This window comes from Eumetopias jubatus, unplaced genomic scaffold (assembly GCF_037043125.1).
Source record: "Eumetopias jubatus isolate StellerSeaLion01/CBP00866 unplaced genomic scaffold, mEumJub1_p1.0 scaffold_6, whole genome shotgun sequence".
Taxonomy (NCBI): domain Eukaryota; kingdom Metazoa; phylum Chordata; class Mammalia; order Carnivora; family Otariidae; genus Eumetopias; species Eumetopias jubatus.
In genome coordinates this window covers 74,321,834-74,341,772 of record NW_028274812.1, presented here as the reverse complement: position 1 = coordinate 74,341,772, position 19,939 = coordinate 74,321,834, and the positions used below count along the sequence as shown (strand labels likewise).

The window sequence follows — 19,939 nt, the reverse complement described above, 5'->3', positions numbered from 1 at the left end:
AAATAGGAATACTACAGTGTAGTTGCATAATACTTGACGTGTACATGATAGGCATTAAATAAATTTTTGTTGAGTGCATATAATGTGGGGCTTTAGAGTTAAATTTCTGTTTGAATTTTAAACAAAAATTAATTTTAAATCTGATTATAAAAATTGTATAAAACTACAAAAATTTGAGTACAAAAAATACTTATAGCAATAGTTCTCAAACTTTTTTGGCTTTAAGATCTCTTTACTTTTGTAAAAATTATTGTTGACCCCCAAGGAGCTCTTGTTTATGATGGTTTTATCTATTGATGTTTTTGCCTTTCAGAAATAAAAATTATGAAATTTGAAGAGGCAGCTCTTTCTGCACACAGGTCCTGTCGCTGTGCTTTAATAAAACCAAGATTTTATTTATTTATTTATTTATTTATTTATTTATTTATTTATTTGAGAGTGAGAGAGAGAGCACACGAGCGTGTGAGTAGGAGGAGGGAGAGGATCCCAAGCCAACTCCATGCTGAGTGCAGAGCCCGACTTGGGGCTCGATCTCATGACCCTGCAATCATGACCTGAGCTGAAATCAAGAGTATGATGTTCGGGGCCCCTGGGTGGCTCAGTTGTTAAGCGTCTGCCTTCGGCTCAGGTCATGATCCCGGGGTCCTGGGATCGAGCCCCGCATCGGGCTCCCTGCTCGGCAGGAAACCTGCTTCTCCCTCTCCCACTCCCCCTGCTTGTGTTCCCTCTCTCGCTGTGTCTCTCTGTCAAATAAAAATAAATTAAAAAATCTTAAAAAAAAAAGAGTCTGATGATGTTCAACTGACTAAGCCACCCAGGGGCCCCAATAAAACCACTTAAAAAAAAAAAAAAGACATTTAAAGAATATTTTTAAGTTAACTTTAAAATAAAAACAATAAACTCACCATATGTTATCACAAATAATAGATATTTTTATGAAAAAATAACTGTATTTTCCAAAACAAAAACATAGGGAAGTGGCATTGTTTTACATTTTGGCAAATATCTTTAAAGTGTGACTTCATAGGTGACAGTTGTATGCTTGTGTCACCTTCTGCACTTAATATACTTGTGGAACAAAGATTTTTAAAAAGGCAGATGACATCTTGTTAGTATTCCTACAAAAATGTTTTGGCCTTGGACCACCCACCAAAAGACTTTTGAGCTCCCTCAGGAAGCTCTGGATCATGCTTTGAGAATCTCTGACATAAAATAGAACAAAGAAAATGACAAATTATCAGTGCGTGTGTGGCCTCAAACCATGGGGATGCAGTTTACTCCTTATCAGTGGGCTATTATGGTTCACGTGTAGTTACCTAACCTGAAAAATTGTGGGAGCCTCATCTGGAAGATAGATTAATAGGTATAAATATCACTTGAGGCTTACATTGTGGTGTCAGATATAGAGCTGGGGTTGAGAATGAGTTGGAGCTTACTGCAATCCAGTTGTGAGTTCAGTTATCTGAGATAAGTGATTCAGGTTCTGTGGTTGGGAAGAGGCTTTTTCTGTCTATGGGAAGTTGGAGTGGTGACTGAAAAAGAGTGCTCTGAAATTGGAAGCTTCCCACATTGCTGCTGGGAATAGAAAACATTCTGGCAGTTCCTCAAAAGGTTAAACATAAATTGTGTATGACCCAGCAGATTTACTTCTATGTATAGACTCAAAAGAAATAAAAATATATGTCCACACAAAAATGTGTTCATGAATGTTCATAGCAGCATTATTCCTAATAACTCCAAAGTGGAAACAACTTAAATGTCATTGAACTGACGAACAGATGAACAATATGTGCTCTATCCATACATGGAATATTATTCAGCCATAAAAAGGAATGATGTATTGACACATGCTACAACATGGATGAACCTTGAAAATATTATATTCAGTGGAAGAAGGCAAATAAAAGACCCTATATCGTATGCTTCCATTTATATGAAATGCCCCAGATTTGCTAGTCTCAAGACAAAACATACATTCGTGGTAACTTAGGGCTGGGGAGGATGGCAGGAATGCTGCCTGAAGAAGGTTTTTGCATATTGTTAAATCATAGTATCTGTCATGTGGTCAGTGACCCCTATACAGGGACTCATGTTCCTCACAATATCAACATCAAAAACTCAAAGGGGCTTTTTCCTTTTTAAAGAAGTAAGGCGTCTCCTTTTGTTTGTTTCTTTTTTAACACTTTTTAAGATCAGATAATGCAACCAGTGTTAGCCGTGTCTCTTTTTAGCCTTGGCTTCTAGGGAGTTCAGGATGACATTTAATGCTCAGTCATAGTAACATTGTTAGTTGGGTTAAGCGACTGGTATATTTTCTTTTGCACGTTTTGTTGTGGGTTTTTAAAATTTTTACACACAAATATTTTGTTGTAAGATGCCTTACTCTTTAGCAGTAGCAGTTAGGGTTTAAATTACAACAAATATAACAAGTATATGTGAAAAACTAGGGGCAGCATTTACGAAGATGGAGAAGAGTTCTTTGTGTGTAAAATGGCAACATTGGTTTTTAGGTATAAAAATGATATTGATCCTTGAACTAAGTCTTTAAATAAGCAGTGAGCTCCTAGACACTGGTACTCTTCAAGCAGATGCTGGATGATGGTCTGTCTGTAGATCTTAATAGAGGTGGGTCCTGTACTGGATCAGAAATCAGACTAAAAAATGCCTTTAGAGTTCTCCCAGTCTTAAGACGCTATCATTCTGTGATTGAATTGGTAGTATAGGTTTCTGATGATACAAAGCACTAAATGGTAATTTTAAATTGAGTAATTTTTATTCTAAGAACTTATTTGGGAGCTCAGAGTTCCAGACATATAACACAAGAGATAATTTAGTTTGAAAATACTAGAACAGGTACTACCAGTACATTGCCTAAAGAACTCAGTGTAGCTGTTGTTCTGAATGTGTGCTTTCAGTTGCACTGCAGCTCAGCTAGGATGAATTAGCTAAAATATGTACCCCTGAATATTGCTAGGGCATTTAAAAAGTGTTGTCTTTAAACATTAGAGTAGATGTTCCTAATAAAACTGTTGTATTTTAATTTTAATAAGTTGTTCTTATTTATTTATTCATTCAGTTACACTGAGATATAATTGACATATAACACTTTATAAGTTTAGGGTGTATAACGTTATGATTGGTATGTCTGTATATTGTAAAATTAACTTGCTCTTCTTAACAGTACTCAGTCAATCCTTGTATCTACTCCTGGTTAGAGTTTAAAAAAAATAAAATATCAGGATGGGTAGATAAGATGGGTGGATGGGTGGGTGGATAGATAGAGTGATTGACTGATCAGTAGATATTCTCCCTAATTCCCCCTCTGCAACTGAAGGTGACCCATGTAAATGATCTAAAAGCACCAGTTGGGCTGTGACCAGAGGATCTTGGTCACAGCAGTTTTATGCCATTCAAGGTTGGTGTTTTGTGAATCTCTTCCTGCCCATTTTTGTTCTTAGTGTCATTATTAGGATTTAGGTTTTACAGAATTCATTAATAGCCTAACATTAAGTTGAGATTGTGTCTTTGGGTCCCTAAATACCATGTATTTATATTTAATGGGCAATTGGTTGTACAAATCTGTGATACTTGAGCAACTAGAGCTATAGGAAGAAGTTAATTGTGTCATTGCAAAATTTAGAAAAATGCAAGCAAAATTAGTTTCAAAAACCAGGTGGTAAGAATCAATGGGAGGCTCTAGGCTAGAGATTACTGTCTAAAAACCATGTATAGTACAAGTAGAATACAATCAAGCATGAAAGAAAAGCATAAAGTTAGGTTCTTTGCATTTGTTTTCTTCTGCCCCATTCAAGTTTTAGTTTTAGGAAATGCTTTTGAAAAGGGAAACGGAAGGAGATAAGATAGAGGAAGAAAAAGAGAAGAAAGAGCCTCTGCACCAGAGGAAAAACATCAGTTGCGTTTTGGGAGCTGGGTTTATGTCTCATAATTAACAAGTTACTAACACTGCCAAGTGTAGTTGGATCTAACATTTCTTGGACTGAGACACTTACAGTTTCAATTCCTTACAGTGAAGGATTTTATAGGCATTCCTAGTTTTGTCCATTTGAAGAGCATGGAAGCTGTTCAGGTCTGGAGTGAGAATATGAGAGGATAAGGGTCAATCTAAAGGGTTGAGATCGAAGAGAACACATGTGGGATGTTCTAGGCTTTATATGCTGATTATGGATAGCTGGCAAAGCTCCCTGTTTATCTTTCTGCCAGTTGCTGAAATATGAAATTCTATCACAGAAAGTTCATGATTGTGTGTTGTAAGTTTCATGTTCTTGAGAAACTACAGTTGAGGTTTGGTGGCCGAGGAGGTTTGGAATTCTAAGTAAGGCATTCTATCTTAAAACAAAAACAAAAACAAAACCCCCCAAAAAAACCTGTTGGGAATAATTCTGACCCTAATCATTACTTCTGGCATTTGTGGTCTATGGATTTTAAGCATTAAACAATAGGAAAAATTCCTTCCAAATTTGGTAGAGAAGGTGGAGAGCGAAGAGAAAGGAGAGAACTCTACCAGTCATTTTGGTTTTTTTTCTTCCTTCCTCAGACTTACTTGGAGGACTGCTAAAAGAGATTTTGTGAATTTACTTCTTTTTGTTGTCTAAATTGCTTTTAAGCCATCTTATAAAGAAATCTACCTGGTTGGGGGCGCCTGGGTGGCTCAGTTGGTTAAGCAACTGCCTTCGGCTCAGGTCATGATCCTGGAGTCCCAGGATCGAGTCCCACATCGGGCTCCCTGCTTAGTGGGGAGTCTGCTTCTCCCTCTGATCCTCCGCCCTCTCATGCTCTCTCTCTCTCTCATTCTCTGTCTCAACTAAATAAATAAATAAAATCTTAAAGAAAAAAAGAATTAGTTTAAAAAAAAAAAAAGAAATCTACCTGGTTGGTTGGTCTCTAAAATTGAACTTGTGGAAAAACTATACAATACCTTTTTGGGCCTGAGATCCAATCTTCTTTCCTCCTAAGATTATCATATAGGATGAAAATTTTAAGTTACCTAAAGTTATTTAAATTCATGGAAGTCATAACATAAAGAGAGAATAGCCAGGATATAAGAAAACCAGTTGATCTCATTGTACCTTGAGGTGTCTTCAGGGCTGGATTTGTCTACTGTCTAGTTTTCAAGTAAAAGATTAAAAAGCAATTCATTTCCTTGGGAAGGCTATTCATTGAGCAAATTTTCCTCCATTTGTTCCCTATTTTTTTTTAAGATAAAGATATATTTAAATGTATGAACAGATGGGATAAATGTTTGGAGAAGATAAAAGGATTATTAAGATCTCAGCAAGAATCTTTGTTCCTTGGACAACTGCAGAGAAGGATTGTGCTTGCTTTCTCAGAGCATGCCTCAGTGGCCCAGTCACCCTTGCTTGCCCAGCGGTCGCTGAGATGATCAGACACATGGGTGACGGTTTGATTCTTTTTCATCAGAGTTTCCTACCAGGGCAGTAGTGGTGATGGAGTAGAGAGAGAACACTTAAAAATCATAAACAATGTTTCATTATTTCTTTGTGTTAGGAGGCAATTCGCTCTAGGTTTTTCAGATATCTGCCCATCTTACAAGCAGAAACACTCACTGTCTTTGTTCTGGACAATGTTTTCAGGGATGCTGGCATAGTAAACCACCTTGGGTAGTAGAACTCGAGACTCCCTCTGGAGTAAAGGACAGCTTGCCTACTGTTTGGTATAATAAAGATAATGTCTTCCCCCAGAACAAAGGGCACCCGCCCACTTCCTGCCCACTCTAAAAACTTCGACTTGCCTAAACTCTCGGAGTTCTCCTCCTGTCATACAGCACAGTAGTGCACAGGTAGTATCTGGCCCTTTTCACTTAGGTCTGTAGGAATTGGGGTTCAGGGAACTCATGCAAATGCTGATATTGTAGCTACTGCTAGTGATATGAGTACTAAATTATCCTTTGTGTCTGACGTTTTCTGCCCAGGACCCATGAAACTGGCAGGCTAACTTGTTTGCTTGTGAGTCTGATGAAATCTGACAGCCTTGATGTACTTAATACTTTGAAATAATAATGATTTGTTAAATAGGAGGTATTTGAAAAGATTTATTGCTTAAATTTCTAGTTTGTACAACTTTAAAGAAGTTCATTTAGGATGTTATTTGCCCTTGCTTTGATAGGGTTTGTTTATAATGTCAGCCCATATATGGAGTATCATCCTGGTGGAGAAGATGAACTAATGAGAGCAGCAGGATCCGATGGCACTGACCTCTTCGATCAGGTAAGGTGGTGAAGGTAATCATGAGTATTACAGTGGAAGAGTTCTCTTAGATTTAGCAGTGTGATAGTTATAGACAAAAAAGAAAATAGCTGCACAAATTTCACATGTGTTGGCTTGAGTTTTGAAATGTAGGAAGATGCGCATAAGTAACAACTGTTTGTTTAATTTGCCTTTGAATTATTTTACTGTAATTTTAGAGCTGGTTTCAAATCTGTATCTGGGCGTCTACTGTCAAGTGCTTGCTGTCTCCTCTGCTGACAGCTGTTTATTCGGTTTTGATTGATTCTGATGATGATGATGATGTGATTGGGTCATGGGAGGCAGTAACAATTAGAAGAAAGAACAAGACGCTTAGCTTCTCTGCGCTTAGTTTTTTCTCGCTTGGGGAATGTTCAATAACCGGCCTGTCTTGCTATACTGAATCTGCATATCATGTAGAAAGTTAGATGATTAGTGAATAGAAAAATTTATTTTTCCTAGAGTGGTAGCAGAGATTTTGTATGTATATTTCAAAAGATATTTAAATTAGTCATCTTTCCCCTTATATTTCCCCTTACATTTACTAAAAACAAACATTAGCTCTTGTACTACTTAAAAGTTACATGGAGTATGTTAGCTACTATCAATAGGCTGAACTGTTATTTTGAAACAACAGTCTTGAGAAGAACAGAAATTTGCCTTTGTCTCACATATGCTTTATTTTGTATTTTAATGATGATGATCCATGTTGTGGTACTGGGATTTTATTACCATTTGAGATAGTGGAATGAGATTGGGTTATTTTTAGAGTTGACTTCTTTTTCTTTTTTTTTTTAAGATTATTAATTAGAGAGAGCACGAGTGGGCAGAGGGGCAGAGGGAGAGAATCCTCAAGCAGACTCTCTGCTGAGCACGGAGCCCAACGTGGGGTTCCATCTCACGACCCTGAGATCATGACCTGAGCTGAAACCAAGAGTCAGACGCTCAACCGACTGAGCCACCCAGGTGCCCCGAGTTGACTCCTGAACAAATATAATTTGATTTCTGTTCCTCCTACCTTCTCATCTCTTTTAGGATTTATGTTTTGACCAGGTTGCCAGAAATACAGTTTGTTTTATATTTAAATGTATTGAGGTGCATCTGCTTAAATAGCAGAATCCCGTTTGCTGTTAATGTTCTTCGTGGGTTGGAAGAAAGTCATGTTTGACCATTGGTCATAATAGCATTCTCCTTGGGAGGTTCTTATTGCTGATTTAAGGCAAATTCCCATTGTCATTTGGTATTTGTTATTATCTAGCAATGCAAGCTAAATAGAAAAGTTTGGGAACATTTGTGTGAAAAATTGTCTGCCATACTTTTTTCTTTTTTTTTATTTATTTATTTGAGAGAGAGAATGAAAGAGAGAGAGAGAGCATGAGAGGGGGAGAGTCAGAGGGAGAAGCAGACTCCCTGCTGATCAGGGAGCCTGATGTGGGACTCGATCCCAGGACTCCAGGATCATGACCTGAGCTGAAGGCAGTCGCTTAACCAACTGAGCCATCCAGGCACCCTGCCATACTTTTTTTTTATATCTGTTCTGTAACCTAGATTTTACTGGAAACTCTTCTTGTGGAAGAATATTCAGCCTCAGGAGGTTACAGAGGTGATCTCAGGGTCATGAGGTTATATGGACCTTATTTAAGTAAACCTTAATTTAAGTTTTGGAGAAGTGACAAAAACTGCTATGTTGTTAAATTCTTTAGCAGTTTAAACAGTATGTTAGTTACCAGATTGCTGCATTCCCCTTGGCTTTAACAGGACCAGTGATGTTTATTTAAGACTTTTACTTAACACAGAAGTAAACAACTTTATATTCTAGAAACTGTGGGGAAGCTTGTATCTTTAAATATTTGAGAATTTATTCAGGGCTAGTATTTGAGTTGTACAAAGAACATTAAGTAATCTTCTTACTGTCAGATTTCTGTCTCTACTTTGCATCCTGCTTCTGACCTCTTGTTTTTTATTTCCAAATGCTGATGGGCAATTTGATTACTCATAGGCACTTCAACTTGTTTTGCCTTCAAATAATATCAACTCATCTTCTTCCCTTTTATTCCTCCTCTGTTTCCTGTTTCTGGTAATGGGGACTTGAAGCCACTTGAGTAATCTTTGCCTTCCTTCTTGTGCACCAGTATCGTCACTGGTCACTGGTGAAATCCCTTGATGCTATCTTTAAACATTACATCCTTTTCTCTCTTCCCACTGCCTTAGATGAAGTCATTATCACCTTCTCTGGCCCTGCTATTTTAATACTGCCCTGATACCTTTGCCTTCAGTACCAATGTAAATAACATGACAGCTGGATGAGTATTGTTTAAGACAGTCATTTTAGCACCTTGTTCTACAACTCTTTAGAGGCGCACCATTGACAGTGGGATAAATTGAAAGTCCTTAGCATGGCCTTTGAGGCCTTAAAAGACTGTATTAAGGCAAATATTCTCAACATGCATTTTGCTTTGAGCAAACTGAAGTGCTTTGAGCAAGTGCTTCCATGATTAACAAACCTCATACTTTTGCCTCCTCGAATATCTTTCTCCTTCATTTATCTATATAATTCTACCCAACGCTATAGCCCCAGGGATATTGCTTTACATATCATTAGATGTTCCATAAATATTTGGTAAATGGGATTTACCAATTTCTATTAATAAATGAGGACCCATTTATAATTACATATTATGTATTTGCTATTTTAATATATATTTATTTACTTAGGAGCATACACAAAGATTCTCATGTCAGTGTTATTTGACCTGATTATTTATTTTACTGATGGTCTAATATTTTATTAAATAATATATTAGTTTTCCTTTACTGGTCTTTTACATTTGGACATCTAGATTATTTCCAATATTTTGCTAATATAAATAGTGCTATGATGAATATCCTGTACCTGCATCTTTGTGTATGTGTGAGTATTTTCTCAGGTAAATTCATGAATTACTCAGTGAAAGAGCTGCATATTTTTAGGCTTTTAATGTATATTGAGAAGGTATCTCCAGAGGGTATTTATATTTAATTCCCACCGGTGAGTCTGGCAACAAAACAAAACAACAGTCAGTTGTTTTCCTTGAAGTGACAGTCTCAGTCTGTTCATTTTCACGAAAATGTCTGTCAGATACTCAAGTCTGAAAAACCAGTTTGTTTATCAGTCTTTTTTTTTCTTTTACATATAAACAGCCTTCTGAGACAAAAGCTCAGTTCAGTTTGCAAATCAAGTAATTACCCTGGTGGTTCCCTGCGTGGCTCAGGCGGTTAAGTGTCTGTCTTCGGCTCAGGTCATGATCCCAGGGGTCCTGGGATTGAGTCCCATGTTGGGCTCCCTGCTCAGCGGGAGCCTGCTTCTCCTTCTGCCTGCCACCCCCCACCCCCTGGCTTGTGCTTTCTCTCTCACTCTCTTTCTCAAATAAAATCTTAAAAAAAAAATAATAATTACCTTGGTGTTTTTCCTCAAGGTGACCATCTTACTTTGTAGCAGAAATGTTTTTGAAAACATTTACACAGAATGTAAACAAGCCCTATACTCAAGCATTGAGGTTTAAGAAAATTAATCATTTCTTCTACTTCATGAAAGATATTCTTTTTTTTTTTTTTTTTTTTTTAAATAGGCTCCACGCTTCACGTGGAGCCCACTGTGGGGCTTGAACTCTTGACCCTGAGATCAAGACCTGAGCTGAGATTAAGAGTCGGATGCTCAACTGACTGAGCCACCCAGGCACCTCTTCATGAAGGATATTCTTAAATGAAACCAATCCCCCCTGACCCCCATGGATATGTGATGGTGAAGAATATTAAGATTGAGACTGCTACCTTGATTCATGCCAATGTGCAAGCAGTTTCACCCACCATTGCTTTTTCCACATCAGTGCAAGTGTCAACATCGGTGAAAAAGGCAAATAACATCTCATTATGAGACTAATTGAGACCTCATGGATATCTGAAAGGCTGTCAAGAACCTCCAGAGGTCTGTAGACAACACTTAAAGAACATTGTTCTAAAGAATCCCTATGTATGTTGCCTTCCTGTCACTCCCTTATTGGCTAATTGAATCTGCTTCTTCGTTTTTCCAGAGCAGTATAAGAATGGTTAGTTTTGCTGCGACTAAAATTAGAGCATCTCATGGAGTTAGAGTCATGTTGCTTTTCTTTCATTTATATCCTGTACCAGGTTCATCGTTGGGTCAATTACGAATCCATGCTGAAAGAATGCCTGGTTGGCAGAATGACCATTAAGCCTGCTCTGCCTAAAGGTAAGTGGTGCCGGTGCTAACCTGCAGTGACCTGTGACATGCATGTATTTTTTTTTTACTTAGATTTCAACAGAGAGATTTAAATAAATCACTGTATTGTTCTTATTTTTCACTGGCCTCTTGGTCTAGCCACTGTAAAGATTTTACTTTAGTTCTTTAGAATGAAGCAATGACATTACCTTAAAATTTTGACATGTTTTGAGGGAACACCCATAGTGTGAGGAATGAGCATTACAGAAGTGAACCAACTTTATTTACTCCTTATATAGTTTTCATTAGTCTTTTATTCTGTCATTATATAGATCAGCCAGAACGTTTGGTTAGAGTTGACTTTTAGACTAGTTTTTTAGAATTTCTCTTTTTGAATATGCAATGTATTCACATGACTCAAAAATCAGAAAATATAACAACTTATACAGTGAAATTTTTCCTTCCAGCTTTGTCTCCCATTTGCCTTCAACTTTCTCCCTCCTTTAGTATGGAAAACCCATGTTCTGATTTTAAGCTACTTTTAAAATACACCAATTTGTTCCCCTTACCTTGTGATCTGACTCTATAATCTGTATGGTATTGGAGATCACCTCTTTACCTCCTAAGCTTATTTCAGAAGAGCATCCTCTGAAAATTTTAAATGTGCAATTCTTTACTGTGGAAGGAATGGTAGTCATTTCTTTTGAATAACTCCTGACTTTGACACTCAAATTAGGAATAAATTGGCTTGTTTGACCTGAGTCAGACAAATTAGTTCAGTGAGTTTTGTAATTCAAGGCTTCGTTGCCAGAGGCCTCTATCAGCAGTATGGAAATAGCACAGGCATACCTAGATTTGAACCCTAGCTCCATGCCCTGTTGGCTGTGCCTTCTTTGGGCCAGTTTCTACCTTTGAGCCTCAGTTTAAATCTGTACAATGATACATAGGGCTAAGAAAAACATGAATAAGGTTCCTTTCACTGTGACTGTAATAGGTCCTCAAAAGGATTATTTTTTTTTCTTCCCATTGTTACAGAACAAAAAAGCAATATGTGTATATACCAAAAGCATACTAGTCTGACCTTTAGTGTATAGAAATTCTTGTAAACCCATTTGCTTTGTAAATCAATTCCTTTCTCCTTTTAATTGACTGCTAAATTCACTGATTCATTGCCAACAGGAGACATGATATTAACTGCAAGATTGAGCAGCAGAAGTTTCTACATGACTACTTTTACCTTATCCTGACTGTTGTTTATCTCATTTACATAATCTGGTACTAGCGGTCGTGTGTTCTTCTGTGTTACCATTCAGGGTAATCAGAAAGTATGGCAGGCTCCTTAAGCTTTTAGTCCACAGGAGACATGAAGTTAGTAAAAGGACTTTTCTGGTTTCCTTCCTCCTTCCTGGAAATGGAAGACAGATCGTCCTCAAAATGCTTCGCCAAATACAACAAATACCATTTAAAATAAGCAGATTAGTTCAAAAGGAAATCTCCAGATATTTCCCCATACAAAAAGGGTTAAGTAGAAGTAGCAGTCCAGGGTGATAAGCTACCTCTGTTTCTCTCCAGCAATTATCTAGATATTAGGAACTTAAGAGCCACTGTAATTTTAATGGTCACACAGGATGGAAGACCAGATCATGGGTCTGTAAAGGCAGGGAGTTGGAACTGAGACTCCTGCCTATGGCTTGGACTCTTGGAGGTCTATATGATCAGTGAATGGGAAAGCTAAAAAAAAAAAAAAAAAAAAAGTCCAACAAGGGAGATACTAAGTTACCTTGTCTTCCCTGACTTTGTTTATGAGGTGATGGCGGGGGGAGGAAAGAGACACTTCCTCTGAGAATTTGTAACCATAGCCCTGCCTACATGAGAATTGGGAATTCAAATATATTCCACCTATGTGGTCTCAGAAACCTCAAACCAAAAAATAAAATGGCCTCTCATTAGTGGTTTCGCAGGCTGTTTGGCAGAGGTAGATACAGATTTTTAATGGTGAGACACACTTTCAACCTAAAACCCTCAAGATTTCCACAGTTACACATCAGATAATTATTAGTACACACTAAAAAATTAGACAACATGAGGAAGTGGGTCAGCAGAAATGAGCAGATTTTCACCCTCAGGACTTCATTATTCATATACGGAATAAAAATAATTATATTTGCAATATATTTCAAAGAATTATATTTAAAATAAATGTATTAGTGGGGTGCCTGGGTGGCTCAGATGGTTAAGCGTCTGCCTTCGGCTCAGGTCATGATCCCAGGGTCCTGGGATCAAGTCCCGCATCGGGCTCCCTGCTCCTTGGGAGCCTGCTTCTCCCTCTGCTTCTCTCTCTCTCTCTCTCCCTCTGTCTCTCATGAATAAATAAATAAAATCTTTAAAAAAAAAAAAAGAAATGTTTTAGTAACAAGTAAAAAGCAAGATTAAAAATAATCATATTGAATTAAAAAAATAAAAACAAATAGAACTTCTAGAAATGAGAAATAGAGCTGCTGAAAACCACGTAGCACAAATAGCCAAAGAGCTCAGTGAACTGCAAGATTGAGCAGCAGAAATTATACAGAATGTGGCATAGAGAAACAGAAGGGCAGAAAAATAGTCATGAGACGTGAGGGATCTGACACTTGTAATCAGATTTCCAGAAATAAGTGGTAGTGAGAAGGAGGAAGAGGCAACATCTGAAAGGATAATGGCTAAGAATTTTCCAGATGTCATTGATGTTATAAATCCTCAAATTCAGCCAGTTCAGCAATTCCAAACAAGATAAATAAAAAGAAATCCATGCATAGACTGTTTGTAGTAAAACTGCAGAACACTAAAGACAATGAGGAGATACCGAAACAGCCGCGAGAGACAGACGTACCACCAACAAACCAGTGCCTGCTGAATTGACAGCTAACTCGTGTAATTTATTAGCTGTTACTGCCTATTTACCAGAAGGACAGTAGAAGCCAGAAAACAATAGAACAGAATCCTAAAAATGCTGAGAGAAAATAATTGGCAACTTAAAATCATCCAGTAACAATGAGGATAAAATATAGGTAGTTAAGACAAGGAAGAAAAATAAACAACAACCATGAAACCAAAATCAGGAGGCTTTGAGCGGTCTAGGAAACAGGCTTTCTAATTAAATCCTAATCATAAAGAAGTGAAGACTGTAATGAGTGTTCTCTCTCCCCCTCCTCCTCCTGGCTCAGGGGAGTGCAAACATATTTCTTGCTGAGAAAGAGATATGGAGTCAGGTATTATGTATTCGTAAATCAAAAGTTTCCTTTTAACACTGTCCCCAGCCCTGATGCTGATTACTGAGGCAGCAGAGGACCTGCAGAAAGCGGACAAGTTTCTTAGACACTAACATGGGCTCAAGTCGCATCTCTGCCACTCATAAGCTGTTATGTTCTTTGGCATCAATGAACAGATCTGAGAGTTTTTCCTCGACAGTAAAATGGGGCTTAAGAATGAAACATCCTAACGTCATTGTGAGGATTCAGGGAGGTCCTGTTTGCAGAGCACCTAGCACAGGAGATGCTGTGGGCCCATAGATGCTGGAGATAGTGGTTGCTGCTATCCTAGCTCCCTTCACCCCTCCACTCCTGCAGGACTGAGGCTGCTTACCTTTTCTAGTCCTTCATGTATCCCTATAGTTACTAGGTATAAGCTAGCACGGACTGGTGTGTTTCACCTGAAAGATGGTTTGGTTTCTGTGAAAACCAAAGTGTTCTCATTCCTATTGCCATGGCATAAGAGATGAGGGCCGTGAATCTGTGTTTTGCTATAAAGCCCTTTTGGAACATCCGGGTTTTGCTACGGCGAGACCAGAAGCAGGTACTGATGAGACGACTTGCAAAGCATTAGGAAGCAGACAAGAATTTCACAAATCAGAAAGATATTGACTGCAAGTAAGGGGATCAGGTTTTTTTGTTTTTTTGTTTTTTTTAACAGTAGAGACTTACGATCTACCAAGACACCGTTTGAACTCGAGGCTAACCAGCAGGAGTAGAGCATATAAAAAGGGACAGAATAACTAAAGAGAAAGATCTAATGTGTCAGAAATAAGGAATGTTCATGATAATTAAGGTGAAGTACCATTTTAATGTAGGGACCGCTTGTACCTTTGGGCAGGGATTGATCATTGAACTCAGCTGGCCTTTTTGATAGAAACTACTAGATTGGGATAACTGTGTAGTTGTCCAAACTGGGGCAGTTCTGAGTATGCAAGGAGGCTCTGTTCGTAATTGTGCTGGATGACAGGGGATAAACTGTGACTGGCAAACCAGAGCATGTGTTCACACCGCAAGTAGAACTTCTAGATGAGATGGGGACAGAGGTTGAAAACAGATGAAGTAGGAATAGAGAATGAAACCAGAGATGAGGTGGGAACAGCAGGTGGAGAGAGACTATTGCCGACATGAAGATTTGTGGGGGGGAGATGGGGTGACAGGGGCTACACCGAAGAGGAATTTTATGCATGGGCTTCCTTCAGTACAAAATCCCTGGCACCCTCTTTTAGGTAGGTGGCCTGCCAGACCCCAAAACAAGGGAATCCAAAATCCAGGCATTTTATGGGCATCCCTACAGTTGGGCAGTTCTGGAAGGAGAGTTTTCAGTTTATCTGGTGGTTTCTAGTGTAGCAGTGGCGAAATGCATGGGTGTCTAGCAGTGGCGAAATGCATAAGCAGGAGCTAACTGCATCAGAATATAAAACATAATACTAGTGGGGGTGCCTGGGTGGCTCAGTCGGTTAAGTGTCTGCCTTTGGCTCAGGTCATGATCCAATCCTGCATTGGGCTCAGCAGGGAGCTTGCTTCTCCCTCTGCTTCTGCCCCTTCCCCTTCCCCCCCATCTCTCTCATGAATAAATAAATAAAATCTTTAAAAAAACCAAAACACAATACTAGTGGATCCTTATCAAGCAAAGAAATCAGTGTTTTTTTTTAATAATCCTTTGTTTAAAAAGCATTATGGTTTGTATAGTGCTTTAGAAAGATATCAATAATGAATAAAAGGAGAAACTTGGCTTGAAAAGGTAAAGCTTCAGTTCTTCATTACTTATTTATGTGGAACACTTCATTCTCTGGCAAAGATGAAAAGTGTTCCTGCTTTTTGCCCTTATTTTAATCCTTTGCTGCCATTATTGTAGACACATACCACGTGTGGCTCTTGAACGCTAGAATGTGCCTCCTCCAAATATAGATGTGTTAAAAGTGTAAAATACTGCATTTCAAGGCTTAGTTGAAAAAAAAGAATGTAAAATGTCTTATAATGTTCTGGATATATTGTGTTAAGTAAAAATATATTATTAAAATTAACCTGTTCCTTTTTATTTTGTTAATGTGGTTATTAGAAAATTTAAAATTATGCTTGTGGCTTGCATAGTATTTGGGCAGCACTGTTCTAGACCATAAGTATACTTTAAAAAATTTTAATGGAAGTCATATTTTAAAAATAGTCATTTGCCAATGGCATAGGGCAGTGTCAGAAATGTTTCTTCTTAATTTCTCATTACTTAATCATGGTTTCCAATGCTTTTATGTTTTTCATTTTCACACGCACTCACTCAAGCAGTTACTGACTATAAAGCACTTGGTACCATAGATCAGTAGACTACTTAGAGATGAAAGAGGATTTAGGAGCTGTTCTAACACCTTCACTTTAAAAGTGAAGCTACTATATGTTAACTAATTGGAATTTTTCCCCCTCCCATTCCTCCCCCTTTTTTGAACTACCTGGAATTTCAATAAAAAGTTGAAACAAAAAAATTTTTTTTTAATTTTAAATAAAAATAAAAGTGAAGATACTGAGGTTTATATGTATATGTACCTTACTTAAAAGCTATAGTTATTCAACTGGAGAATCCTGCCATTTAAAGAACTCATGGATGCTTCTTTTTGTAAGGCAGAGGATCACCTCATAAAAGTTACCCACTTTTGCGCAAATGTATATACATGTATATATATATTTATATTTACATATGCCAATATTTCTATATGCCAAAATCAACGGGTTGATTTTGCTCCTCAAGAGAGCAATGTCTGGAGACGTTTTCGTTGTCGCAACTAAACCAGATGCTACTTGCATTCTAGTGCGTAGAAGAGAGGACAGTGATGCTCTGAATATCCTACAGTGCACAGGATAGACCCCCACAACAGAGAATTATCCAGCCCAAAATTATCTAACCCAAAATCCAGAGAAGAGAAAATAAGAAGAGAAGATGAGGTTTGTAGCTCCATGATAAATGTAAAACATTCAGATATAAATGCTCAGCATTTGTCTTCCTAGAATGCTTTTCTTCAGGGCCTTGTGACAAATGCCTGCATGTTTTCAAAACATAGCTAAAATATTACCTCCTCAATGGAGTCCTTTCAGATTCCTTCCAAGTAGAGATACCTTTCTCTATGCTTCTATACCTAACTGTCTACATACCTCTTTTAAAGCATTATCTTATTGTATGTATTCAAAAGAACGTATCAACATTTCATTCTTAATTCTGTTTATTTAATTTATTTGAATAAGTAATGCATTCACAGGGTTCAAGTATGAGAAGTGCCCTTGTCATACTTGTCTCCCATCTACTTGTTTCCCCTCCCCTACACACACAGAGGTGATCACGTTACTACTCTCATTATGAATCTTTCCAAATTTCTGGGTAATTTTAGTAATTCAGTAAGCAAACTGAATATATATTTGTATTTTCCTAACTTTTTATCAAAATGGTTTCATATTCTACCAATATCTCTGTTAAGATGCTGATCAATATTTATTAAAAGAATGAGCATACTGGTAAAACAGACGTTTTCTTTCTTTATCTCGGAGGGGTCCTCCCTGGCTCCACTCAACAGAGGTAACCTAGATTGGGGTCACAATTAAAAATTCTCATCCACCTTCTTACCAAAAAAGAGTAAAGTGCAGTCTATAAATTACAGTGCTAGTTTTCAAAATGACTCTGATCTCTCCAGAAAGCAGAAATTCTTACCAGAGTAATGCAGTCTAACCAACATTGTGAGAAAACACAAAATCTTTTGGCCATGGAGCACACTAAAATGATGGGATTAATTATCTAGATGGAGTATCAAATTTCTTGTCAGTCTCATGTGACTAACATGATTCAGATGTCAATGTGCTTAATAATACAAAATTGTCTCATTTCTATGTCTCAGTTTTTTTAAAAGAGTTGCAAAAGACTAGTAGAGTTTTTAAATGTAATTTAGATCGGTTAAGTAGATTTCTTCCTACTGGTAATTGTTGTATAAAAAAAGAAAAAGATTCAGGGGAAAAAATTACCTATTTGGTAGGATCCAGAAAGTTCTGACAGGTTCAGTCAATTCACATCAGGCAGAAAGTAAGTCATATGAGATAAATGTACACTTCCCCCTAGGAACAAATTACCTGGGGCAGTTTTTCAAAATCGGTGATCCTCTTAGATAAAAACAAATTGTTTTACTTGATAAATGAGATTCCTCAAACTGCCAACTATGTGGTGCACTGAAAATAGATTTAATTTACTTATATGTGAGTTTGTTGTTTGTTCTAAGATAAAACAATCACAACTGCAGTAGGAAAGACAGATGAAACACATTGATGAAAGTAAGTGATCAAGCAGGGACATCAATGATCCCTTGTGAACTGTAATGACTAGATTTTTACTTGGCACTTGATAAACAAAGCTCATTTTGAGGTATAATTTAAATGATTTTTAGGTCTTTTGTCTTTTGGAAGTATTAACACTAGCAATGGCATAGTAAGAAATATGATGCTGAGTTTCAGAAGATGAAGTCCAATCTTGGCTTTGTTCTTGAAGAGCTTTGGGTTTCATTCAAGTCCTTGACCTCTGGTTTTCAGTCTTATATGAGGGGATCAGATGATAATTTGCTGTATGTGGTTTAGATCCCTTTCAGCTATGAAATTATTTCAGTAAAATAAAGAAAATAAAAACAGTAGTCACCTGGGGGCGCCTGGGTGGCTCAGTCGTTAAGCATCTGCCTTCGGCTCAGGTCATGATCCCAGGGTCCTGGGATCGAGCCCCGCATTGGGCTCCCTGCTCCACAGGAAGCCTGCTTCTCCCTCTCCCACTCCCCCTGCTTGTGTTCCCTCTCTCTCTGTGTCTCTCTCTGTCAAATAAATAAATAAAATTAAAAAAAAAAAAACAGTAGTCACCTGACTTCCTAAATCATGATTATTTTATGATAGTTGGGTGAAATGGAGGTAATTATGGGATCTCTGATCGAAAATCAGAACATAAAAAATTTGAAAGCTTTCATTTAAGTAGTTTAGTTTCTTTTTCTATGAAACAAGTTCACCTTAACAATTGATATCTGTCAGTTTACTATTTGGATATTTTGTTGGCTTGTCATTCTTTCTTTCTTTTTTTTTTTTTTTTTTTAACTCTGTTAACTTGCTGAGGGTTTTATTTTGACCATATGGTGTGGCACTTGTGATCAAAATACAATGTAGATTTATGAGCTGGCTGCCATCCTGAAAGAAAATACCTGTTAAATTTTCCTGGGTTGTAACACTAATTGTAGTGCATTGCATATGCAAGTGTAAGTCTTATATTTTAATTATTTTGCCATTTAAATTTGGAGTAACAATAATCATTTTAAGTACTGACCTAGATAAGAAAGATAATAAGGCATCTTTCTTTGAGTTGTTAACATGTATGTTTTATTTATAAAGTATAATATAATAAATTCTGGAAAGTTTTGACTACTTTAGAATATGATAACCTGGACAAAACTTGGGTTTTTATATGCTTTCTAAAGAAATTAACCAAGATGTTAGAAAAAAATGTTCAAAGAAGTAGAAAAAACCTCAATGAAGTGGGAGATAAATATCTGGAAAAGAAATAGGCCTGGTAATTTTCAGAGATAATGCTTCCTTATTTCAAACATAGGCCATCTATTTATTAGCCTTGTTTTTCTCTTCAGACTTTGAAAGAAAGCCCTTTAAAAACAGGGCTGTTATCTTCAAATATAATATTAACTGATACTCTCTTTGATTATAGTATTCTTACCTGGCTTTTTTTTCTAAATCACTGTACAGACTATCGTGAAGAAAAGAACGTCTTAAATGGTAAGTCATATATGTTTATGGTAAAAAATGGATCATATTCACATGAGTTAAGTTACATTCACATACAAAATTGCTTTACAGAATTATTTGGGGGTAATATTTCGATTTTTTTTTTATACAAAAGATGTCTTCACTTGCCTAACTTAAGAGGATTTGGCAGAACATTTTAGATCCCTTATTCCAGCCATTACTCTTACAGTAAGTAAGTAGTCTCTCCTGTAACATCCCTGAACATGTGTTCATCTGCCCGCAGCTTGAATATTTGTAGTGATGAGGAGTTCTACCCACAGAAGCAAGATTGAGCAAGTCACATCCCTCCGGCATGGAGCTCAACACCAGTGTTTACATATAGATGCTGAGCAGCCTGTTAAACTTCTTTACCA

The 19,939-nt window shown here is 37.3% G+C and overlaps 1 protein-coding gene across 3 annotated transcripts in view; it reads left to right on the top strand.

The window, feature by feature from the left end:
* The window catches only part of CYB5R4 (cytochrome b5 reductase 4), an 83,341-nt gene that overhangs the window by 18,449 nt on the left and 44,953 nt on the right, over window positions 1–19,939 (top strand). For 2 of the 3 annotated variants that reach the window (XM_028108027.2, XM_028108028.2), the window contains exons 3-5: window positions 6,145–6,245; window positions 10,431–10,512; window positions 19,527–19,556. In XM_028108027.2, coding sequence (XP_027963828.1) covers window positions 6,145–6,245; window positions 10,431–10,512; window positions 19,527–19,556 — 213 coding nt within the window. Of the gene's footprint in view, window positions 1–5,781; window positions 5,819–6,144; window positions 6,246–10,430; window positions 10,513–19,526; window positions 19,557–19,939 lie in introns of those variants that run through there. The other variant, XM_028108029.2, reaches the window with a different exon arrangement.